The 24,987-nt window shown below is 48.2% G+C and overlaps 1 protein-coding gene across 2 annotated transcripts; it reads right to left on the reverse strand.

Moving 5' to 3' along the window:
• Positions 1–10,811: 10,811 nt before the first annotated feature.
• On the reverse strand, positions 10,812–22,152 carry FHL3 (four and a half LIM domains 3). Of its 2 annotated transcripts, none has more exons than XM_043996842.1 (6): positions 22,025–22,152; positions 12,932–13,103; positions 12,540–12,714; positions 12,249–12,418; positions 11,756–11,942; positions 10,812–11,584 (listed from the first exon to the last, which is right to left on the reverse strand). In XM_043996842.1, exons 2-6 carry the CDS (start codon positions 13,085–13,087, stop codon positions 11,427–11,429), a joined length of 846 nt encoding a protein of 281 aa, XP_043852777.1. In that variant the 5' UTR covers positions 13,088–13,103; positions 22,025–22,152; the 3' UTR covers positions 10,812–11,426. The 2 variants fall into 2 exon arrangements, with proteins under 2 accessions (XP_043852777.1, XP_043852778.1); XM_043996843.1 differs by having other exon boundaries at positions 10,813–11,581.
• Positions 22,153–24,987: the final 2,835 nt, after the last annotated feature.

Below are 24,987 nucleotides of genomic sequence, written 5' to 3' on the forward strand. Positions count from 1 at the left end.
GACACTGGCGTACAGCCGCCGCCTGTGCGCACGCTCCTGCAGTGGGCTAGAGCGTCCCGAGGCGTCTGTGACCTGGTTGGGACTCCTGAGTTCCTGGGACAGCCTTGAGACAAGAGTTCGGGGGCCGGGGACCGCGAGGCCAGGGGGTGAGATCATAGCAGTCCCTCGTTCATATCCCGCCCTCTTCACAGTGGCCTTGTGAGCAAAGCTGGTCAATTATCACTGTACCCATTTCATGGATGAAGAAACTATCTTTAAAAACATTTCGAGCTGCGAGAGATCGTCTCGTCCAGTACCTTTATTTTACATCGTCACCATCATCACCGACATCTCTGTAGCAGCTTTCAAGTTTACACGATGCTTTACAATTATTACCCCAGAGAAAAATAATGTTCATAGTCCTTTAAAATTTACAAAACCCTTTGTTCGCAGCCTTGTAATCCGCCTCATTTTACAGATGAAGAACCTAGACTCAGATGACGTGACTTGCCAAGGATGACACTCCCAAATTGTTAAGAGCTACCCACTCTCTTCCATTCTCCAGTCAGTTGTCAAAATGATGAAATTGGAGGTCTGACCCTGTTACTCTTCCTCAATAACTCCCAGTGGCTCCCTATTGCCTCAAAAATACAAATACAAATATAAAATGCTCTCTTTGTTTGGCAATCAAAGCCCTTCTAAATCTAGCCTCCTCCTAATCTTTCCAATCTTGTTACACCTTATTTCCCAACAAGTACTCTTTGATCTAATGATACTGGCCTCCAGATTGTTCCACAAACAAGATATTCCATCTTGGGGGCAGCTAGGTGGTGCAGTGGATAAGAGCACCAGCCCTGGATTCAGGAGGACCTGAGTTCAAATCCGGCCTCAGACACTTGACACTTACTAGCTGTGTGACCCTGGGCAAGTCACTTAACCCTCATTGCCCCGCCAAAAACAACCAAAAAAAAAAAAGATATTCCATCTCCTATCTGGGTATTTTTCCTGGCTGTCTCCCATGCCGGGAATGCTCTCCCTCCTCCATTCCAACTATTGTCGTCCCAGGCTTCCTTTAAACCTTTCCCAATCCCTTTTAATCCTGGTAGCTTTCTTCTGTTGATTATCTTTGATTATTCCTTCATACAGCTTGTTTGTAGTCAATTGTTTGCCTGCTGTCTGAGGTCCTTAAGAGTAAGGACTATTTTTTGTTTTTGTTAGTGTCTCCAGTACTTGGCCCGTAGTAAACACAAAAACATATTCATTGGTTGACATATTTATACTTAGGAAACTACTCAGGAGACCCAGAAAATAACAATTCCCATAGCCCTTTAAAATTTACAAAGCTCTTTTTGCACAGCCTTGGGATGTCATCACTCCCATTTTACGGATGAAGAAACTGAGACTCTGAAACCAAGTAACTTGCAAAGATTACACAGCTAGAACTCCAGTTTCCTGACTCTAATAGGGATCAGATGGGACTTTGAAGTAAAATCATTTGACTCCTGAATTTAGTGCTTTTCTTTCACCAAAAAAATCAATGTCCCAAGCCACAAAGAGCACATTCTCCCCCTCCCCTACAACATGGACAACTCAAATGCTCAGTGTCCCAGCCTATGCCTGGGAGTGGTGAGGACCCAAAGTAATTGGGAACCCACTAGAAGAGCAGAAGTGGGAAGAAGCCTACATTATGACTAGATAAAGGTCACGCTAAAATGATGTGACCTGTCTATGCAGCTACATAACTAATCACTGACATTTTCTAAAATTATTTTAAATTTTGTTAAAATAAGTTTTGGGGGGCAGTTAGGTGGCACAGTGGATAGAGCACCAGCCCTGGATTCAGGAGGGCCTAAGTTCAAGACTGGCCTCAGACACTTGACACTTACTAGCTGTGTGACCCTGGGCAAGTCACTTAATCTCAATTGCCTCACCAAAAAAAAAAAAAAAGTTTTGGGTTGCCATGACCAAATGATTTATTATCAAATGGCTAGCCTATTAATTGTGAAACCTTATTCTTAGTGAAGCTGTTTCTAGAAGAAAAGTCAACTCCATCTGTTTGGGGGACTGTTCAAAGCCTTTCCAGTATGGTGGATAGAACCTGACAGAATTTACACTTCTCTAGTATAACCTTTGAGAACTCAAAGTCACCCCCAGACCAAGATGTGACCTCAAAGAAGGACTTTCGTTTTATTGATGGCTTTTGTCATTTCTGGATATAGCCCTTGACCTACTTCCACTGAAACTTCCCTTTTAACATGGAATCAATTAACATGGTGTCTACCACTGTAAATAACAGTGGTTTCAAACTCAAATAGAAACTGATCCATAGTCCACATATTGACTTAGAAAATAACAAATTCACAATATTTATGTTGTATTGTATTTTTATTTACTTTATTCAACATTTCCCAATTACACTTTAATCTGGTTTTGGCCCCACTCTGGAATTTTGAGTTTAATTCCTCTGGTATGGTTTTTTTTTTTTTTTTTGGTTGTTGTTTGTTTCTCTTTTGCAGGGCAATAAGGGCTAAGTGACTTGCCCAGAGTCACACAGATAGTAAGTTTCAAGTGTCTGAAGCCAGATTTGAACTCAGGTCCTCCTGAATCCAGGGCCAGTGCTTTATCCACTGTGACATCTAGCTGCCCCCTTATCCTTTGTTTTTGAAGAAGACCAATGACATCACAAAGTGATGTCTTGACTTGAGTGTGAATTGGATTTAAGTGAGGAAGAACTGCAAAGTTGTCAGCCTCATTCTCTCTTCCAGAGTCACTGAAGTCCAGTGGCAAGACAAAAGTCAAGATGACTGGCAATAGCTTGAGATGAAGTGGGTGACTTTGGTGTCTTCCAAGCTCTAAGTGCTCCATAGCAACTGCTTCAGCCGCCTTCACAGCTGCTGTGACAAATTGTTTTCATCCACCCATTCACTGGAAGAAGTTTTGACATGTTTGGGGTACGCATCCCTCTAACTCACTGAGGGGTTTGAGGCCTGTCAGTTGCCCTCAACCTAACTTAACCTGTCTGCCAAGGAAGTTTTGCTGGGGTATGGCTGCTGCACCTGCTACAGCTTCTTGGAGCCACAACTGAGAGTTGAATGCACACCAAGGATACATGGGCAGCCCTGAAAAGGGCTCAGTGAGCCCTCACAGCAGACGTGCTTGTCCTTCTTGAACACTCATACTCTTCCCTGCCTCCCTCCCCATACCCAACATTCTAAAAAGGAGGTTGGTTTCATTGTCTGTTCTTTGGAACCAAGATAGACCTCCATAATTTTTTAGTTTGGCTTTCTTTAGTGTTATTTTATTTTCCATTTTTACATTATGGTGATCATTGTCTTTTTTGTTCTGGTTCTGCTGACTTTACTCTGTATCAGTTCATAGAAGTCTTTCCAGATTTCTCTGACTTTTGGGGGGAGGGTGTGCGAGGCAATTGAGGTTAAGGAACTTGCCCAGGGTCACACAGGTAGTAAGTGTCAAGTGTCTGAGGCAGGATTTGAACTCAGGTCCTCCTAACTCCAGGGCTGATGCTCTAGCTGCCCCTTCTCTGACCTTCTCATGTAAAGAGGGACCAGTCTTTAAAACATGGACAGATTTGCCTTTCTGGTTATATAAACCATGAACAATATTTCCTACCTACCACCAGTCCAACTCCAGAAGCTGCTTTGGGTCATCATGAAAAGTCTTCTGGTTGGTTGTGGGTCTGGAAGAGCTGATAATGGAGAGATTGAGCCAAAACTGAGGGTACCTATGAAAGGCTCAAGTGAATGATCTCCATTTATTCTCCCCTGGAGGCTTTCCATGGAGGAAGAACTACTATTGAACTCAGTAGAGAGAAGTGGTAGCCTTATGTCCTCAGGCTACAACGAGGCCCTAAATATATAGCACCTGTTTCTGTTGTATTTCTCCTTTCCAGATCTTAGATGAACTAGTCTGTGAGAATGGAATAGATTAGGTTACTACCTTCTTGAGCTTCAAAAGGTTGGAAGAGCTCCCAGTTGTCTCCTCAAAATTGGGAACTAGTAGCAGGAATACCTGAATCCAGTGAGAAGCCAACCCTCAGGAGCAATCTGTTTGACTGAACCTAGGAATGGATCGACTGGTCACAGTCTGCAAGGTGCTAGTCCAGTGAAGCCCAGGAGGAACTTGTTCACCTGCGATGCCACACCTTGAAGTGACTTTGATGGGGATTCCTCCAAGGGCTCTGATGTCTAGAAGGATGTGTTCTGTACTTGGGATTGAACTCAATCTTCTCAGGAATTGAATTTATGCCGATGGGAACATGTACTCCTGATTGGGGAGGGACAGAGGGGCCATAGTTTGTGGAGTTTTTTTTTTTTTAAACCGACTATTTTTAAGCTTGGATTTTCTCTTCCCAGGAAAGAACACATTTCCCAGTCTGAGTGCATTGTTTTGCAACTATTCTTCCTACTATACCTTCTCAGTAAATATCTCTTTATAAAAGCTAATTAATATAAGCTGGTTGACAGATAATGGGGGGTGGGTAAGGGGTAGGCACAGTAAATGGAGACTTGTGGGTGATAGTATTAGAAACTCCAGCCTCATCCCTATGCAGTGATAGAACTCTGGGTAGGAATAATAGTAATTGCCCTCTATGGACATAGCTGACCAATGCCAATACCCAATTGATCAATTGACATGATTGATCAAAATCTGGCTTTCTCTCAGTGTTGCTTTTTAAAATTTACATCACTATAGTCATCATCATTATGTATATTGGTCCCTAGTTTACTTCACTCTCACCAGTTCATACAAGTCTCCACAATTTTTCTTTGACTTTGTATTAGTAGTTTCTTTATGCTTCACTCTATCGGTGACTGGGAAAGTTTGAGAGCATTGTTCATCATCCAGAACCCAGGCAAGTATACTATCATGGAACTGACATACGATACTGATGAACTTCTTGGGGCAACCAAATTTCACCATGATCTTCCACAAGCCCTCACAACTGACAGAATCAAAGGCCTTGGTCAGATCAATAAACATTGTATAGTATACAAACCTCTGTTCTCCTCCTAGCATTTCTCCTGGAGTTGTGGGACAGCAAACACCATGTTGACCATCTTTTAGCCCTTTCTGAAGCCACACCGACTCTTGGTTAAATGACCATACTTCCAAGTGAAGTATCAGCCTATTAAGGAGGACTCTAGCAAGAATCTTGCCAGCAACCACTAAGGGAGAGAGCCCCCCACCCCCACCCCAGATCATCACAGGATGATCTATTTTCTTTTCCTTTATAGAGATGGGTGAAGGCATCCTTGAACTCCTGAAAGGTAATTTCTTCTTGCCATATAATCCAGAAAATTTCAGTCAGCTTTGTATGGTCAGTAAATCCCCTGCCTTGTAAATCTCAGCTGGAACAGAATCAGCAACAGATGCTTTGCACATGGGAGGAGTCTAGTAACATTCAAAATCTCTTCTTCAGTTGGAAGTTCAGCTTAAAAAGAGACTGACTTCAACCTGAGGCTTCAGCGTTGATGGATGATAGTCTGTTGGAAGTGTTCAAGCCCATATCTCCAGTATCATGTCCTTATAAATAATTAATGTGGTGCCATCAGCACTGATTAGTTGAGATACACTATAAGTATTTGGCCCATCAATAGCCTTCAGGGCACCATAAAAAATACTTTGGATTGTTACTATCAGCGTAAAACTGAATTTCACGTCTTCTTACTGAGCCAAGAATCTTGAATCTCTCGGAGATTTGCTTGCACTTTTACTACTTAGAGCTGGATGAACTATCCTGCTAGTAAATCCTATGGACTTGCCGTTTTTCATTTAGCAGCTTCTGAATATCCCCATCATTTCAGTCAAACAAGTCTTGATGTTTGCCAGTGTTCTGGCCCAGATGAGTAAATGCAGTGCTATATACCAGATCTCTGAAAGCCATCCACTCCTTTTCTGCTCCGCTGTTACTTGTTGGCTCCACTTCCCTCAAACTGTTCACACTCAGAGAAGCACTCTAATCTGTTGACATTGTCTTCTGGTAGTCATCTTGCCTTGGGGCCACTGCTTTTGTTGAATTTAAATGTTTAGTTTGGAGAGGATAAGTCTATGCAATCTACAAATCACCTTCATCACTCTCACACCATGTCTGTGGATAAGTTCACTTACCTATACTTTCCAGTGAAGTACACATAGATGATGAGGTTAACTCTCACGTTGCCAGAGCTTACTCAGTGTTTGGGAGGTTCTGAAGGAAAGTATGGGAGAGAAGAGATATTAGGCTGCCTAGCAAACTGAAGGTCTATAAAGCCATTGTGCTGACCACATCATTGTATGCCCACGAAACCTGGGCAGTCTACCAGTATCATGCCAGGAAACTGAATCACTTCCATTTGAATTGTCTTAGGAAGATTTTGAAGATCACCTGGCAGGATAAGATATCAGACACTGAGGTCCTTTCTTGAACTGAAATGACAAGCATTCAAACTCTGCTACAGAGAGCACAACTCCAGTGAGTGGGCTGGCCATGTTGTTCAAATGCCAAATGTGTGTTTGCCTAAAAGATTGTTTTTCAAGGAACTCACACAAGGAAAGCGCTCACATAGAAGTCAGAAGAAGCCATACAAGGACATTCTCGAGGTCTCCCTGAAGAACTTTGGAATCAATTGGGAGACATAAGAGACACTGGCACAGATGTGTCCAGAATAGCATGCCTGCATCAAAGAAGTGCTCTATGAGCAAAGCAGAATTGCTGTAGCTCAAAAGAAAGGTGAGAGGTACAAATTTAGAGACATGTGCACTTCAAATGTTCATGTGGACTATTTATGTTGAACCTGTGACAGAACCTTCTGGGCTTGTGTTGCCATTTCTGGATTCACTGTACACTGACCCCAACATGGTGATGTCATTTTGGTTCTCTTCAAGCATGAAGGACAGCTATTGATAGTCTACCCTGTAATAGGTGTTTAGGGATGGGGGCAGCAGACAGAATGGAAGCAATGTGGTTTAGTTTAGTAATTTGAGTGCCAAGTGCGGTACCTTTTATGGGGAACCTTCAATTTTAACTCATGGATTGGTCCCTAGGGGGCAACTACCCACAGGTTTAAGGTATTCTTTGATTTTACACTCCTACAACTATTGTTTGTGAGCCCCCACCAGGGCATTTACCTTTGATAGTCAGCAGGTTGATATATTTAGCTTAAAACAAAAGTATTTTCTGAGGTGGTAGAAATAATAGTAACAATATATTCACCCATTAACCTGTGACACATTTTCCCACCCAACTACACATGACAATTACACACATTAGTGTGTACACAATTCCACACATTAGTGGAAAGATTGAGAACACACCGATATACTAGTAGAAAGGCTACTACTTAGTGAATACATGGGACCAAGGCAAGTCATCTGCAGGTCCCCAGGGCCCTTTCCCTTCTTGTGGTGTCATCATGCAGTGTCTACTGGGTAGTTTTCTCAGCTTGGCTCTCTGAGCCTGTTTCTCTCTGCAACTTAACTCCCACTCTCCAGAGCTGGTTCTCTCTGGATTCACAGAGGTCAGTCATACTGTTTAAAGCTGTTTAAACCCTCAAGTCAATTCCTAGAAAGTATATCCCACTTTTAAAGGGCCACCAATCCTTTGGCCAGCCAGTGGCTAAACTGCCCTCTAATTCCATCAATTTGGATCAGAGACCTCATAAAGATCCTTCTCTAACCCCTTTTACAGATGAGGAAACAGGCAAACAGAAGTTGCGACACCCAAAATCACACAACTAGTAGGTATATAAGGCCATATTTGAACTTGGATCTACCCAACTCCAGACCCAGCTTTCTATCCACTGTGTCACTGAACTGGCTCTAAATGAGGAGGGGAAGGAGAGAATATGGAACTTTTAAAAATGTAAAAACTAATGTAAAATTTGGTTGTTTATATGTAATTGAAAAAAATTAAGTGCAAAAAAAAAATGGTATCCTGATTGACTTCCATCCCATCCCCCACTACATAAACACCTATTAAGTATCCCTGTGTGTGTGTGTGTGTGGGGGGGGGTGTTTACAAAGATAGGTAGCACATAAGGCCCTATTGTCATATTTAGAACAGGAATGGTGAAACAGACCTAGAGAGGGGAAGGGATTTGCCCACAGTCCCACAGATAGATAGCAGATCTGAGATATAAACTCCAAATTCAATGTTCTCTTCCCTCCACCATAAAGCCTCTTTAATTCAGGGAAGGGCTTGTACACAAATAACTATGATACAGAGAAGAGGGAGGTCAGTGCCAAGGAGAATCCTGAGAAGTACTATGGAAAATGTGAGGAGGGAAGAGATCACTTTCACCTGGGGAGTCTGGGAAGGCGTCATGCTAGGGAGGAGGGGGTAGCAGAGTTGGGGCTTAAAGGAAGAGAGAGATTTTAACAGATAGGGATTGAGTTGAGCTGAGAGTGGGAAGGGAGTACAGGATTTTGACAGGACAAGATGACAGAGAGGGACAGAGTTGTCTCAGAGTTCAGGACAGGGAATGGTATGAGATAAAGCTGGACAATTAAATTGGAATTAGATCGTGGAGGGCCATAAATGGAGTTTACACTACCGTCAGCGGGAGGAACTAGGAGTCAGGAGATAATAGGTGTTGGAATCCTCATTCTGTCACCTATCTGGGGGTGCCCCTGAACAAGTCATTTTCCCTTTCCTGGCCTCAGTTTCTTCAGCTTGTAAATTGAAAGGATGGACTGACTGGTCTCCATGGTCCCTTACAGCGCCAATGTCTCTGCCCTCCGGCATTATCTGGGCAAGTGACGTGATTCATGTATGCATAAAGATTAATCTGTCAGTGCCTGAAGGCTGAATTAGAGGGTGGAGGCTGTGGAGGCGGAGGACCGGTTAGGAGGCTACCGGAATATTTCTGCGCCCCGTCTGCTCCCCTGAAGTGGGGAAGGGAGACTACCTTTACCTTCTAGGACTGACCTTAGGCATGTGTGTCTTTGTGTCTGTTTGAGACACTTGAGGAGAAAAAGAGAGAAAGGGAGGGAGGAAGGGAGAGGGAGACAAAGAGAGAGAGAGACAGAAAGACAGAGGCAGAGCGAGAGACGGAGAGAGGAATAAGACCCACAGGGTGAGCCAGCCAAGGAGCTAGGAAGTTTTCTGCGGTCTGACTGCAGCAACTTACGGAGGCACTGGGGGGAGGGCTGGCTGGAAAGCGGCGAGAAAGAGGGAATGGGGGGAGGTGGGGTGCGGAGGCAAAATGGAGGCGTGCAGCCCCCTTCTGCCTGCCCTCGTCCCTAGGGGAAGGGGGACGCTTAGTCGTTCAGACGCCGACCTCCCTCAGTCCCCCTCCTCCTATTTTTGGGGGCAGCCCCCATCCCTCTCCGAAACCGATCCATGAATCACCAGCGTTAGGAGCGGGAGGGGGGGCGGGGCCGTGACCCATTCATGCCGGGAATCGGATCCAGATGTTCCTGCCTCATGCAGCTGCTCCTTTGCCTTTTTTGGCTAAAAACGTGCAGCCGACAGCGAATCCCCGGGGGAAAGGGGGGTGCCTGGCCACCCCCCTCCCCCACTTCTGCCTGCCGCGGGAAATTGTTGGGGGGCAGGGAGCTATTATGGGGGTCCAGGGACTAACTGAGGCAGGAGCCTCTCTCCTTTGCTAGCTCGTCCCTTTTGGAAACCTTGTAAGGCTGGGGGGGGGGGCGGAGATGAGAGGAAAGGGAGGGGAGGGTTGCAAGGAGGTGTTTCTAGAGGACAATGAAGAGGTAGCCCAACAAACAGTAGAGAAAAGAAAGCCTCTGGATCGGATCAGTTTCCACATCTCTAAAATGGGAGCAATTATACTTCCATTATCTACTTCGCAGTGCTGTTGTGAGGATGGTTATTATAATAATGAGTATTTAGATAGCCCTTTAAGGCTGGAAAGGAACCCTGCAAATGTTATTTTACTCGATCCTCACAACAACCCAGGGAGGTGGTTGCTATTAACTATATTCATTTTACAGATAAGAAAATTGAGGGAGAGCTTGAGAGTTGCTTGCTGAGGCCAGATGACAACTCTATCCATCGTACTACACACCTGCCTCTGTAAAGAGCATTTATTGAGCACCAACTATGTACCAGGCATTGTGAGAGCCCCTAGAGATATGAGCCATTACAATTACAACCCTGTGTCACAGGAAATGATAAGCAGTCTAATATAGGGAAAAGGGTGGGTTAGAATCAGAATGCTTCTATTGGAGGCATCTCTGATAGTCACTCTGGGAAGTCACTTTCTTTTTTTGCTGGGCAATGAGAGTTAAGTGACTTGCCCAGGGTCACACAGCTAGTAAGTATCAAGTGTCTGAGGCTGGATTTGAACTCAAGTTCTCCTGAATCCAGGGCTGGTGCTTTATCCATTGCACCACCTAGCTGCCCCTGGGAAGTCACTTTCTGCCTCAGTTTCCTTACCAGTAAAATGGTGAAAATGATGTTTCCAGGGGGCTGATGTAAGAGAAGGGTGCTAAGTTTAAAACACTCTAGGCAGAGTGGTTTTTATTTTCACCATCATTCTCCACCCCACAGAAGCCAGAAGATTAAAGGACAAAAGTGCAATGGAAGGCTAAGCTTTGAGAAAAGTCGGGATGTGTGTGTGTTGGGCAGAGGGTGTGATCACTCTCACTGGGCTCAGTTCCCCAGCAAAGGCAGTAGGAGAGAGGGCCTGACCACCATTCCTTAGAGACTCTGCCAGATGTCTGTTTAGCACCTGTGCCCTTCTAAGAGAGAAGAGGTTCTTGGACAAAAAAAGAAACCTGGGGTCAGGGGAACCCCCTCACTTCCCACCTCAAAAAATAACAGCTACAGTCTCATCACACTTTTATTGCAGAAGCAAGAAAGGAGAGGGAGGAGGAAAGGTTCCCCCTTCCCCTTAACTCCCCCAGCCCCAATTAAGGCCCCTGTGTCCCTTTCTCCTCCTCACCCCACTGACCCCAGCTTAGTCCTCAGAGCCAAGGCAGCCTCAGACAGATGAGGACAGGGAAGGGTTGTGTCAGGCCTCTGCTGATGTGGCCTGGGTTTAAGGCCTTCTGGGGGGGATGAAGAAAATCAGTGGGTTTTGAGGCCTGAGGTCCTGGGTTTGTTGTGGGCATGAGCAGTCTCAAGGTTAAGGCCCTTTGGTTAAAGACTTGGGGGTTAGGATTTCAGGCAGGGCAGGAGGTCCTTGGTGAGGATTGCAGGTTCCATTGACTCCTAGAGCTAGAAGGGACCTCAGAAGTCATTTAGTCCAACCCCTACCTGAGCAGGAAGATTGTTCTACAACATCCTGAACAAATGGTCATCCAGCTTCTGCTTGAAGACCCCCAGCAACAGGGAGCTCACTACCTCCTGAGCTGGGATTGGGGAGCTGTGGGAATGGGGGCATCCTGGGTTTGGGATGGGACAGCCAAGGGGACATTTGGGTTTATAGGCGACCCCAGTTTTGAGGTGGGAGTATCCTAGGAGGTCCCCAGCCGGGGAGGCTCCTTCAGAGATCAGCTTGGCTGCATCCTTGGCAGAGAACTTGATCTCCATCGGGTATGAATCCCTGGCCCACAAGGGAGGTTGAGCAGCGGGCACAGGAGAAGCAGCTGTGGTGCCAGTGGCGGTCCTCAAATGACACATACTTGCCCCCGCCAAGTCCTGCTGGGGGTAGGGGAAATGGAAAAGGTGAGATCAGATCCCCCAATACCCTCCTCCCCTTCCCAGAAGGCTCCCTCCACTCCTCCAGCCACAGTGTGATGGGTCCCCATTATTTACTGGGGGGAAAGCCCCCCCCACCAACCCCTACCACAATAACTCCCCCTCCCCAACCACCTGTGATGGGCCGCTTGCAGCTGCTACATTTTGGTGCGTAGAGCTCCCCAAAGCAATTCACGCAATAGGGGTCCTCGTCTCTGGATGTGAACTGTTGGCCAGCCAAGGGGGTTTGGCACCCGGTGCAGACCAGGCACTCTCGGTGCCAGGGCTGGTCACGATAAGTCACTCCACCTTGTGTCAGTGTCTGGCGGGACAGGGACACAGTTAGGGGGCATGACACTAACAGGGGGAGGGGTACAGGAGAGATCAAGAGATGGAATTTGGGGACCAGGGTCAGGGAGCATGGGATTGGATTGAGGATACTGGTCTAGAGTAGAGGGGACACTACCCTACAACATTTTCTAGCTCCTCTTGGAAGACAGAGCAAAGCCTTGGGAAGCCAACATGGGAAGGAGCTAGCTATTTTAGAGAAACCAACCCCTGGGTCAAGGGCCCTCCCTCCCCCCGCCGGCTTCCACATCTGTGTGTCCTCCCCCCACCCTGATCTTACCTTGCTGCAGCGGGCACATCGAGGAGCAAATTTGCTTTCATAGCAGGGCACGCAGTAGTGAGCACCCTTATCAGGCACAAAGGAGCGGGAGCCCAGGGGCTGCTCACAGCCACTGCAGAGGAAGCAGTGTTCATGCCAGGTCTGACCCCCATACTCTAGCTTCCGAGACCCTGGGTGGGAGGGAGAGGGGTCAAACAACAGAAGGGTGTGGCCCCCTTCCTTCAGGGACTCCACTCCCCCTTCACGCTCCTCCTCCCCAACTAAGGGACCTCTGTGCCCCCATGCCCGTACCAGGCATGACGGTCTCCCCACAGGCCGAGCACTGGGAGGAGAATGCGCTGCAGTAGCATTCGTTACACAAGAGCTCATTGTCCTGGCAAGTAAAAGGCTCATCTGCTAGGGACTTCTCGCAGCGGCAGCAGCGGAAGCAGCCTTCGTGGTAGTGCCGGTCTTCATAAAACAGTTCCTATGTGGGCACAGAGGAAGAAGATGCTTGGGTTCTTGGGCTGAACCCAAACTCCCCACCACGGCCTCTGGACAGATCCTCAGGCGCTATCCCTCTCTGAGCCACAAAGCCCTTCTCCCATTTCTTACATGAGGAAACTGAAGCCCAGACTAGATCTAAGATAGAACCTAAGTCTGTAGAAACCAAAGCCAGCCTGGTAGCTGGTGCCTGTCCTCACCCGAGAGTCATGCCCAATAAGCTCCTTGCATTCGGCGCATGTGTTGGCGAAGGTACCATCGTAGCAGGGAACGCAGTGGGGGCCACCCTCTGCCTGGATGTATTTCCGGCCGTACAGGGACTCCCCACACTTGGCACAGTCAAAGGCCTCGCTCATGGTTGTGTTGAGGGCCCTGAAGAGAGAAATCACAAGAGTCAGGGGTTATGGCCTGAGGAAACGGGTTTACACAAGGGCAATAGGTAAAGAGAAAACAGTCAAAAGGAGTACCTTGGATCCCTCAGATCCACTTGGTGCAATAAGAAAGGTTGGTGGGACCTGGGCTAGAACGGCCCTAGGGGGTGGGCAAGGTGGGTAGTCATCATGGCTGTGATGTTCAGGATGGTGCAACAAGAGATGCTCTTTTTGTTTGTTTTTTGTGGGGCAATGAGGGTTAAGTGACTTGCCCAGGGTCACACAGCTAGCTCAGGTGTCTGAGGCCAGATTTGAACTCAGGTCCTCCTGAATCCAGGGCCAGTGCTTTATCCACTGTGCCACTTAGCTGCCCCTAGAGATGCTGTTTTTTAGGTAATCTGTCACAGACACACAGCTTTTTAATTCGTTTCACCCTCTTTGGCCTGTCATGTGGTACATCGAGTGCCAAATACCACAATTTCCAAAACTTCCCTAGTCTTTTCCCAGTTCTGAGGCTAAATGAGAGAACTGGGTCTAGCCCAAGCAGGTGAAACAGAAGCCAGAGATAGCCCTAGAAAGAGGAAGCCAGAATTGACTGAGTTGTTTTGAGGAAAGAACAGGAGGAAATTGCCTTTGATATCTTAAGTCAAGGTTCCTCTTCAACTCTGGTCCTGAGAAAGGAGTGATAAGGGGCTGAGTGGCTTAAGGTTACAGAGAGGTCCTGGGGGATATGGACATGCATAGCTGGTCTGTGGAGGGCTCCCCGTCTTCTTTGGACTGTTACCCCTCCCTTTGAGTCTCCAGGGGAGATGGGGTCGAGTCAGGATCAAAAAGAAGAGACTGCTTCCTAATTTGGGTCCTGGCAGAGCTTGATGGAGGGATGAACCCCCCCCACCCCCACTAGTGACTCACTTCCTGTCCTGGCCCTGAGGAGTTCCTTCCACTACCCCCCCTCCCCCACTACTTCCCCCAAGCTTTCCTTCCCTGGTGACTGATCTGGGTAAGGGGGCAGAGTGACACTAACTCGGGCTTCCTCTCTGTCCCATCTCACCAGCTGTCTTAGCTTGCCCTCGAAGATCTGATGCAAAATTCCACCCCTTTCCTAGGCCCTCAGAGGGCACCAAGGAGACCTCAGTATTTGGGGAGCAAACAATGATCCTGATGCCCAGGGCTGTAGACAGACCAAGGAGAGCCTTCAGTCTGAGGCTAGAGGCTTCAAAGGGTATCATAGAGAACACAGCTCAGGGGTCAGAGATAAGGAGAAAGGGAAGCAGTATGGTGTAATACAAAGGGTATTGGATTTGAAGTCTGAGGGTTGGGGGTTCAGATCCCAGTTCTAATACTACTTGTTTGATCTTGGGTAAGTTAATTCACTTGTCATTCACATTCTTTTTTTTTCTTTTTTTTTGCGGGGCAATGGGGGTTAAGTGACTTGCCCAGGGTCACACAGCTAGTAAGTGTCAAGGGTCTGAGGCTGGATTTGAACTCAGGTACTCCTGAATCCAGGGTTGATGCTTTATCCACTGCGCCACCTAGTTGCCCCTGTCATTCACATTCAAACCCCTCAAGTTTCCTCATCAGTGCAGTAATAAGAGCCAGCTATGGTTATATAGTGCTTTAAAGTTTGCAAAGGAGGAAGTTACAGAGTTAGACTAATAGTCTTTAAGTTCCTTCTAGTTGTAAGTCTAAGATCAATCAACAAGCATTTACTAAGTCCCTACTATGTGTCGGTCCATGCTAGGTGCTGAGGATCTGAAGACAAACATGAAACCGTCCCTGCCCTCCAGGTGCTTACATTCTAGGTGTAAAGACAACATGCACATATATAAGTGCAACAACATGGTTTCAAAACCTTTCCCACAGAGGCTATAGTTAATATAGCTTTAAAAGTCAAATGGAATGTTCTAAAACGTGATGTTTTTGCTGTTTTGGAAGAAACTATTCAGTGATGGTTTGAAGGAAGTTAAAGACTAAAAGAGAATGGAGAGGTCCTTTTTCTTGGTGGTATTGTTTATTATTATGGTATTCTGGATGGTTGAACATTGTTTTTCAAAGAAGATGATAAGATTTCCTGAGAAGACTTTATTTGGGATCTTCAATGAACTGAATGATAAAACTGTATTTCCAGAAGTAAGGAGAAGTAATTGGCCATTACAGTGATAGAGGTGACTATAGCTGCGCTATTTTTAGATAATTAAGAGACTTAATAAAGACATATAAATAACTATGATTCAGAGAAGAGATTTCTGTTGTTTATTAAATAAATATTTGATGAACTGAGATGAGGCCCTGAGCTTAGTTTATTAAATGTTATTAATAAGGAAATAAATAAATATGCTCCTAGATTACCTTAGAGCTTGGGGTAAAGTACTACTCAAGTAGCAGGCTGAGAGTTGACCTATAAGTGAGTGTGGGCCTTATATAATCCTGCTAATAATAATATACAAAGTAAGTAGAAAGGAATTTCTGGAGGGAGGACACTAGCAGCTGGGCACTTATGGGGTAGGTGATGAGGGAGATGTACTAACTCCTCATGGTCCATCCTCAGGAAAAACAAAAGAGGGGAGATGCCAGAAGTTGCTTTTCCTCACCTCCTTCCTGCTGGTGTTCTTAACTTCTGCATCAAGGACCCATTGGACAGTTTGGTGAGACCTAGGGACCCCTTCTCAGAAGCACATTTTAAATGCATAAAACACATACAAATACAAAGGAAAACAATTATATTACTACACACTTACCATATTATTCTTTGGTTTTTTTGTTTTGTTTTGTTTTTTGGGCAGGGCAATGAGGGTTAAGTGATTTGCCCAGGGTCACACAGCTAGTTAAGTATCAAGTGTCTGAGGCTGGATTTGAACTCAGGTACCCCTGAATTCAAGGCCAGTGCTTTATCCACTGTACCACCTAGCTGCCCCACCATATTATTATTTTTTTTTTCCAGGCAATGGGGATTAAGTGACTTGCCCAGGGTCACACAGCGAGTAAGTGTCAAGTGTCTGAGGCCGGATTTGAACTCAGGTACTCCTGAATCCAGGGCCGGTGCTTTAACCACTGTACCATCTAGCTGCCCCTGTGAATTTATCCTTAAAAAAAATAATATGGGGCAGCTAGATGGCGCAGTGGTTAAAGCACCGGCCCTGGATTCAGGAGTACCTGAGTTCAAATCCGGCCTCAGACACTTGACACTTACTCGCTGTGTGACCCTGGGCAAGTCACTTAACCCAGATTGCCTCACTAAAAAAAAAAAAAAAAGGATAAATTCACAGACCACAGGGGTTAAGAAGCCCTGTTCTAGTGGAATGTAAATGTCTTGAAGGCAGAAATTATTTCATTTTCTCTTAGTCCCCAGCACCTAGAAAAGTTCCCTGGCACATGGAAGACACTTCATTAATGCTTATTGACTGGCTGAAGATGGGAGAAGGTGGCATCAGGTAGAATGAAGCCCAAGAATGAAAATTCAGTGTGGGAAGACTCAAAAGTTGAGCAGGAACAGTTAGGCTTCCAGAAGCCCTTTCTCTGAGCCTGCCTAACTTTCCCTTCCACTACCCAGGCCTCCAGCCACACAAGTCCATTTGTTTTGCCACAGCATGAACTGGCAGTTTTGGTGTCAAACATATGCAGCATCTGTGGGGAGCACAGATGGCCAGATGTCAAAATGCACTAACAAATGGAAAGAAAGGGGAGAGAGAAAAAAAGAGAGGGGGGATTGGTGTAGAGAAAGGGAGAAGGTATGTGAAGTGCACAGTGTCTATCTCAGATGGGTCACTCACTAACCGTTATCCCTGGCTATGACTGATTTCATTTGACTTCTTGATGTGACTGGCTAAGCACATTCCTCTAGACTTTAGAACTGGCTAAGCTGCCCCTTTCAAGGCTATAAGGTCATTCCTTCCCTCCCTCTGCCTCTGTGCTAGATGGTACCTCTCTCTATTTTTTCCTGGTTTTTTGAGGGAGACAGATGAAAAATTTGCATCCGGAGTGAGGGAGGCAGAGATGGTGTGTTATAGTGGGAAAAGCACTGGACTTAGTTCCAGGCTTCAGTACCCATTCTGCCACTCAGCGTTGGTCACCAAGTTATATGACCTCTGACCAATCATTCTATCTCTCTGAACCTCAGTTTTCTCATCTGTAAAATAGGGTCAAAATTTAAAAAAAAAACCCCAATGGGGCAGCTAGGTGGCAAAGTGGATAGAGCACCAGCCCTGGATTCAGGAGGACCTGAATTCAAATCCAACCTCAGACGCTTGACACTTACTAGCTGTGTGACCCTGGGTAAGTCACTTAACCCCAATTGCCTCACCAAAATAAATAAATACATACATACATACATACATACATTTAAAAAAAATAGGGTCAGTAATACCCTGCTCTGCCTTCTTCATAGTTGTCAAGAAAAAAGCACTTTGTGAATGTTAGTCATATAAAATGTGAGCTATGATTATCTTATCTTCCTACATCTAAATCCTACTTCCCCTTGGCTCCCGGCAGGGTTGGGGGGCGGGGAGGGGAGGCGGAAGGAGGGGAGCCCTAGTTGCTGTTGCTGCAGACACCCGGCCCCCAAACCTCAGACAGTTTCCATTTTCTCAGGAACAAAGCGTGTTTGTGGGGTGAGGTCATCAGCGCAGCTGCCTCTGCAGCAGGCGCAGGAGCTGGAGTCCATGGGACTGGGGGCTGGGGGGAGATGGGGTCCCAGGTTACCCCAACCCCCTTCTCAGAAGTTTCTAAGACAGAAGCCCCCTAGGTAGACGTCAGTCTCCTTTCTCCTAGCCTCAAGTCTGGCCTCTTTGGGGCACCTGGAACCCAGCCGGGGATGAGATAGAGAAAGGTAACATCGTGGGACAGGAAGGAGCTGGAAGGAGGAGGAGAAGACGGGAAGGCCCTGGGGCAAAGGCAGAGAAAAGCCGGGGAAGTTAAAGGGATAGAGACTAAAGCAAATGATTTCACCCGGGAAAAGCAGCCTAGCCAGCTAGCAGCCCTTCACACCTCTCCCCATCCCTCCTCAGGTTACCTCCGGGCCTTCCATTACTCCCCAACCCACGTCTAGTTACTCCTTTCGTCCTCACTCCTCCCATCTTCAGCTCCTCTCTTTTTATCCTTTGCACCTCCCTGCCCCCCCTTCACCACTGTACTTCCCTAATGCTGTCCCTCATCCCTCCCCACATCGGACTCTCCTATTGCCCTCCCTGCCACACGGCATTGGTAGAGCTGAGGAGAGGGAGCTGCAGGCAGGACAGGAGAGCAGCTCTCCCCCAAGGTAATTCTGTTCTGCCTTGGAGGAAAAAAGGAATTCCTTTCCTTTCTCCTCATGGGAGCTTTGCTCTCCACCAGAGCTCTCTCTGATGAACTGAGCTCACTCAGTCCAGGTTGGTGGGCTTACCTGGTCACCCTCCACCTCATGCAAGCCTATGGGAGTTGGGCTAAGTGCCTTAGAGACCCCTTTCGGAACCAGTGATGGGGCTAATGGATTTAGGGGAAAAACGGAAGGAGCTGAGGTTCCTTTGGGGATCTGTCATTCCTGGGGTACAGGGACTTCCTGTCACACCCCCCTGACCACACTGATCCTTCCCAGGGACAGTCCTTCCCTGGGATTCAGGAGTTCAGGGCAGTCCCTTGGACCATGATGGTTTGGGGAGGAGCTCCCAGCAATGGGCTGTCTGCTCCTGTTCCTCTAGAGTAGAGGGTGTAGTTCTGCTATAGGGCATCGGTGCTTACCTGCCTAAAGCCTCCGTCGGCAGGTCTATCAGGCAATACGGGACTCTATTAGGATCCCTGAGCTTGTTCCCTAGTGACTGTTGCTCTGTGGCTCAGTTTCTCCTTCTGTACCGAGGGGAAAGACCCCTCTGGGAAAGGGGACCTACAAGAGCTGAGAGAGCTCTGGGGGAAATAAGTTCCTGTTCTCCAGAATGTTCCTCCCCTCTGGCCTGGAGACCTCTATTCGCCCCATTTCCCCCCCTCCCCAAGCCCAGGGAAGCTCATGCTTCCTTTGGCCCAGCATCTGAAGCTTGGCTTGGCCATTCAACACTACATGTGCGACTAGTCAGTGCAGGTGGGGAGTGTGGCCGGACATCCGTCTGGGAGTGTCCAGGACCCTTTCCTTCCTCCCTGGACTGGCCACCAGATCCTAAGACAAGGGGTTTCCCCTTCTGGGCTGTGGGGAGGAGGAAATCAGAGAATAACGCTGCTAGCTGGCATTCAGGAAGCACTTACTGGAGATTATTTTATTCAATCCTCACTAGCCTTTGGAGGCAGAACCAGAGCCAGCGGCAGGGCTTGAACCTTGGTACACCCAACTTGTGGACCCACAGCACATGCCACAAGGCCCATCTGGGCTTCCTGGTGCAGCTGGAGCAGCCCAGCCTTCAGGATGAGACCTGGAGGCCCTCAAGCTTCTTTCTTCTCCCCCTACCCCACTTGACACCCTCCATTTCCTTTTGGGGCAGCTTGTGCCCCTCAAACTTAGGTGCTGGCCAAAATGGGGTGGGGGAGGGGGCAGGAAGTCACCAGAATGCAGGCTTTCTGTGTACTTGCTTCCCTCCTCCCCCAGGGCACCAGGCCTACAATCAATTGGAGCATCCCACCTCTCTGAGACCTACACTCAACCATTTAGTCCCATTTTAACTCCTGGAAGCCTGTCTGCATGGGCAAGGGCAGGATGGGAAGATATTGGTTTTCTATGCCCAGGACTGGGCAGGCTTGGAATTTTCCCAGTATGGTGGTGGTGGGTAATGAAGATTCAAGACTCTCCATGCCCTCCTAGGCTCTAGTCCAAGGCTGGGAATCTCCCCCCTAAGAGGGAGTGCCTTTCCTGTGCTCTCCCTTCTTAAATTTCTGATAGCTCTTGGTCTAACTCTCCTTTGTTCCTATCCCATTCTCCCTAGTAGGAAGCTTAGTTTTGTGACCATTGGGTCAGATCTCCCATAGTAGATTGTAAGTTCAGGCTGAGTAAGGGCAGTGGTTATGGTCATTGTCATCCTTGCATAGTGCCTTGCATGCAGTCGTCATTGGCAATAAATATTTGGTGAAATGAATTGAAATGAATCATTGTTTTCTATAGCCAAAGAATGGAGCCCCTCTCTAATGGCAAAAATGTGGAGAGAGCCTCCGGACTAGTCTGTCCTGCATGGGAATTAGGTTGAAGCCCAGGTATTACCTCAGGTCCAGGCTGCTTAGTTCCAGTGGAAAAGACACTTTTTTTTTTTGGCAGGGCAATGGGGGTTAAGTGACTTGCCCAGGATCACACAGCTGGTGTCAAGTGTCTGAGGTCGGATTTGAACTCAGGTCCTCCTGAATCCAGGGCCTGTGCTTTATCCACTGCGCCACCTAGCTGCATTCCCCCCCCCCCCCCCCAGGAAAAGACACTTTTTACAGAACTTGGGACTCCAGGGTTACCCAGCCTGCTCCTTTCTGACACACCTGGTGGATAGACTCTGAGCTCTACAGGAACTGTTGGCTGCCAAGAGGCTGCCAATACTAAGTTCTCTGGGGAGAAGAGAGGTTTGGCAATGTTTCAGTCAAGCTGGCCAGAAGGCAGAGAACATTAACAGGGTTAGGGGCTAGGTTCCCTTTGCTTCCTCTATTACTGGGGGCCAGAAACTCCCAGTTCTCTAAATGTTCATGCCAATAAAGTTTCCCATTATGCCCATTAACTAACTACTCCACTGTTTGGAAGGGCACACAAATGTGAGGACATTTATTTTCCCACTGGCTAGCAGAGAAACTGCCCTTCCCCCCACCCCCCAGCTGTGACTAAAGATTAGGCTGCAACCTTCTCTTTCTGCCCCCCACTCTTTTCCTTCCTCAGATTCCAGGAATTAGTGGGTTTGTTGACAGAATACTCAAGGGGAAAAATTTAAATCCTCTTTCTCTTCCCCCCTTCTCTCTCTCTCTTTTTCTCCTTCCCTCTCTCCCTTCCTCCCTCCCTCTTTCACCAGCTGCCTGGCACCAAACCCAAATTCTCCTCTTCCCTCCGCCCCCCCTCCCCCCAACCATGGGGGCCTGGAAGGACAAAGCTGCTTGGGAAAGGAAAAGGTTTGGTAAGGAGATGGATGGATGAAACTCCCAAGGGCCCTGAGACAGCCAGTTCATTCAGTCTTTCTCCCTTGGGGCTGAGGCACTGGGACAGAGATTTGAATCGGAAGATAAAAGTTTGGGGCTAGCCAGGTATGTCTGTCTCACTCAGTCTCTGTGTCTGTTTCTCTCTCCCTGATGCCTCCTCCATCTTTGTCTCTCCGTTGTTGTGTCTCAGTCTCTGGGTGTCTCCGAGTTTCTGTCTTTTCATTCTCCAACTTGGCTCCCCACAACAGTCCCACACCCAGTGGGTCAGCGGGAGCCTTCCCCTGGCCTCCCTCCCTCCCTTGTTCCCCAAAGGAGAGCCTGGCCAGGATCAGAAAGTAGCCGGCCGGTTCCCAGCGGGAGGGCACCGACAGCGGCCGTCGGGGAAGAGCGGGGAAGGGGGAGATGTCAGTGGGGTTTCGGCAGCAGAGAGCTCACTCCCATCCCTGGCCTCGACTATGAAGCTCAGTTGAGCACGGTCTCCCGGGCTCTGGGGGCGCTCGGAAGCTGGGACCCTGGGCAAGCCGGCAGGCTGGCAGGCAGGCAGGCAAGCCGCGGACAGGCGGAGAAACAGCTGCCGTTAACCCTTTGTGTGCTACTCGGGAACTCTTTTCCACTGCCCGCGCCCCCCACTCCCGCCACACCTTCCTGTCCCAGCAGGAGAGTACGTCCCCAGGAGGAGGGGGCTGACCGGCCTGGGACTTGGGGCTGGGGGAGAATTCGAGGGTCGAGTCTAGCCAAGAGGCTTGGTGGGGTGGAGGAGGGGGCGCAGCCGCAGCGGGGCCGAGGGCGGGGTGTGGGGTTCTGGGGCTGGGTCCCGGTTGACCGAGTCTTTCTGCCCGCGGCTGTGCGCGGGGCGGTGGCTCTTACCTGGGAGGCCGGGGACGGGGCCGGGGCCGGACGCGAGGCTCAGGCGACTCCTGTCCAGAGACTGTGTGGGCGACTCTGAGTACAACGTCCCTAACCCCTCCCGGAGGAAGTGAGGGCGGGAGCCCGCCCAGCCCAACCCGGGACCCCGCCCCCGGCCCCCCTCCCCCCAACTCGGCCCAGTGCCTCTCGGACCCACCCCCCTCCTTCTTACACTCCCCCCCACCCCAACCTGGGACCCCGCCCCCTAGAACAGAGCCCCTCCCCGAGCCCCCTTCCCCTAGCCTGGCCTATCTGTGCTGGTCTTCCTCTGGCCCTGGGCCTCAGCCTAGGGCCTTGCACATAGTAGGGATTTTGAATTGAGAGCCTTTCAAAGGCTTTTCTGAGACCCTTCCTCTAGCCTATTTGGCTAAGGGGTCAGGTGGGGTCTGCGGCTTCAGATTTAATTTAGCATTTTGTTAATCTGGCCCAATCCCTTCATTTTGCATCTTGAGAAACTGAGGCCCAGAGGGTCTAAGTGACTTGTCTAAGGCACATAGGTGGTAGATAGAAGAGCTAGGAGTTGGTAGGGACTTTTATAGGGCATCTAGTCCAAACCTTTCATTTTACAAATGAAGAAACTGAGGCACCAAGGTCACACAAAGACGGACAGAACCAGGATTTGAAGCCAAGGAAATAGGATCCCAAATCCTGCCCATTTCCCACTATACCAGGTCCTTTGACTCACTCCCTATCCACTGATCTCTGGGCTTTTCCATGGTGGAATCTTTTTAGCCCCTACTTCAAGAATACAAGCTTGGCCCCAAGGCCATGAGGTGAAGATGACTTTTGTCCCCTAGGTCCTTAGCCCAGTATGTTTGTTTGTTGTTGTTTTTTGTTGTTGTTGGGTTTTTTTGATGAGGCAATTGGGTTAAATGACTTGCCCAGGGTCACACAGTTAGTAAGTGTCAAGTGTCTGAGGCTGGATTTGAACTCAGATCCTCCTGAATCCAGGGCTGTTGCTTTATCCACTGTGCTACCTAGCTGCCCCTCTTAGCCCAGTATGACTACTGAGGATAAGTAAGATCGCATCGCTTTGAGGGAAGGGGGCTTAGCTGCAGTGAAGGCAAGGGTTGGGGCCTGTTGATGTCTCAAATCACAAGACTTAGATTTAAGGCTGGAAGGGCATTTAGAAAACAGCTACTCAGAGGGTCTATGAGCTAGAAGGGACCTTTGAATCCACCTACTGTCACCTTCTCATTGTACATGTGAGGAAGCTGAGGCCAGGAGACTTGTCTAAGGTCATCTTTGGGGAGTATTTGAACACAGGCCTCTTGACTGTAGTCAGTGGTTTTCCACTGTACTGGAGTACCTGGTAGTTTTCCCATTTTACAGGGGGGAAAAATCTGAGGTTGAGAGAGCAAATGGACTCCCCCAAGGTCACATGGATAATATGTAATTCTCCCTAGATGACTTGAGAGGTGGGGGACAAACCCCTCCTACTCATAGTGGTGACAGCAGGAAACAGGATTCCTACAGATGGATCTGTGACCTTCCAGAGTTCTTTATTTAAAAGTTCTGAGTGCCGAGAGAGAGAGAGAGAGAGAGAGAGAGAGAGAGAGAGAGAGAGAGAGAGAGAGAGAGAGAGAGAGAGAATGTGGGGAGGGGGAAGGGGAGTAGTAGAAGGGAGGGAGACACCTTCTTTCACCAACCTACCCTCAGGCCCCATCTCTGACACCAAAAATATCCTGACTCTACTGCCTCTGTTTCCCCAGTGTCCAGAAATAGCCTTGACCTTTGGGGCCCTAGGGAGAGCCTAACCATCCTTGATCCCTTGATCCCTGTACTTTTAGAGCAGCGAGAAAGGCCAGTGGCTGGGGGCGGGGTGTTGAAGCTTTTTTTGCTCCAACCAACTCCAGTGCCATCGGAGCCTGGGTGACTGCCTGCCTGCTGCCAGTGACACCCTGTCCCCTCCAATGCTTTGATACACCCCCACCAGGGGACGATGGGGCTTGTCACCAGAAATAAATAGCCCCTGAGTGATTGGGGCTAGGGAAAGGGGGGGAGGTGAGGAGGATCCACTGGGGCTGTTTGCAAAATAAAGAGACAACAAGCTGATCCTGGAAATAACTTTCCAGGCTCCAGGGACTATTAAGAACAGAAATTCAAATCCCAGGAGAGCCTCTTCAGCCCCACCTCCCCCCCCCTACTTTCTCCCCCCATTAGGTTTCTTTCCATCATCAGGCTCTTGGCTTCTAATTTTGCTTCTTTTCTTCTTGAAACCCAAGGGGTTCAGATCAGTGCTAAATTTATTCTGAGCCCTGTGGTGAAGGAAAGCCGGGCCCATGAGTCTTTTCATGTGGTCTTGAGGCAGAGCCTTTCCAGTGTCTGTGCCCCAATTTCCTCATCTGTAAAATGAGGGGGTTGCTCTAGGTGGTCTAAGTTTCCTTTCAACTGGAATGATCCATGAGGAGGCACCAATACTGGAGTATGGGAGGTCTGAGCCTTTGGACACTGTCTTGTGGTCTGGCTTACTGGGGAGAGCCTTAGAGGGAGGGGATTGTGCCCTGGGATGGGAAAAAGAAGGGGAAGAGAACCCTGTGCAGAAGGGGAGCACTGAAGTGGAATGGATTCGAGGAGCCTGGTCTTTGTGGGCAAGAAGGTAATGAAGGAGAAACCAAAGGTTCATGGCTGAACCAAGAAGGTGGAGATCTTTGTCTTTCTCCATCCCTCATTAAGGGGTTCAGTTGTTGTAGGGCTGGACCCTAGGGAATGAAATGGCAGGAAAGAATGGAAGAGGTGCAGAGAACATCAGATCTGGAAGGAATCTTAGATGACAGAGTATCCCAGAATGTTAGAGTGGTAAGGAACCTTATAACATAGGTCAGAACTGGAGGGCCGCTCAAAGACCATGTAGTGCAATGGCTCATTTTACAGAGAGGGAAACTGAGGTCTCCTTTGGAACAAAAGGCAGAGCCAGGGCTATA

Source organism: Dromiciops gliroides, chromosome 3 (genome assembly GCF_019393635.1).
Source record: "Dromiciops gliroides isolate mDroGli1 chromosome 3, mDroGli1.pri, whole genome shotgun sequence".
NCBI classification, from domain to species: domain Eukaryota; kingdom Metazoa; phylum Chordata; class Mammalia; order Microbiotheria; family Microbiotheriidae; genus Dromiciops; species Dromiciops gliroides.

What these genes read in the sequence shown, in the direction of transcription:
- FHL3 (XM_043996842.1), bottom strand. Translation starts at nt 13,087, where the DNA reads ATGAGCGAGGCCTTTGACTGTGCCAAGTGTGGGGAGTCCCTGTACGGC. An exon ending in GATGTGCCCGCTGCAGCAAG is followed by an intron (nt 11,943 to 12,248) that starts GTAAGATCAGGG and finishes CTGTCCCGCCAG; the next exon opens with ACACTGACACAAGGTGGAGT. An exon ending in CTGCAAGCGGCCCATCACAG is followed by an intron (nt 11,585 to 11,755) that starts GTGGTTGGGGAG and finishes CCCTACCCCCAG; the next exon opens with CAGGACTTGGCGGGGGCAAG.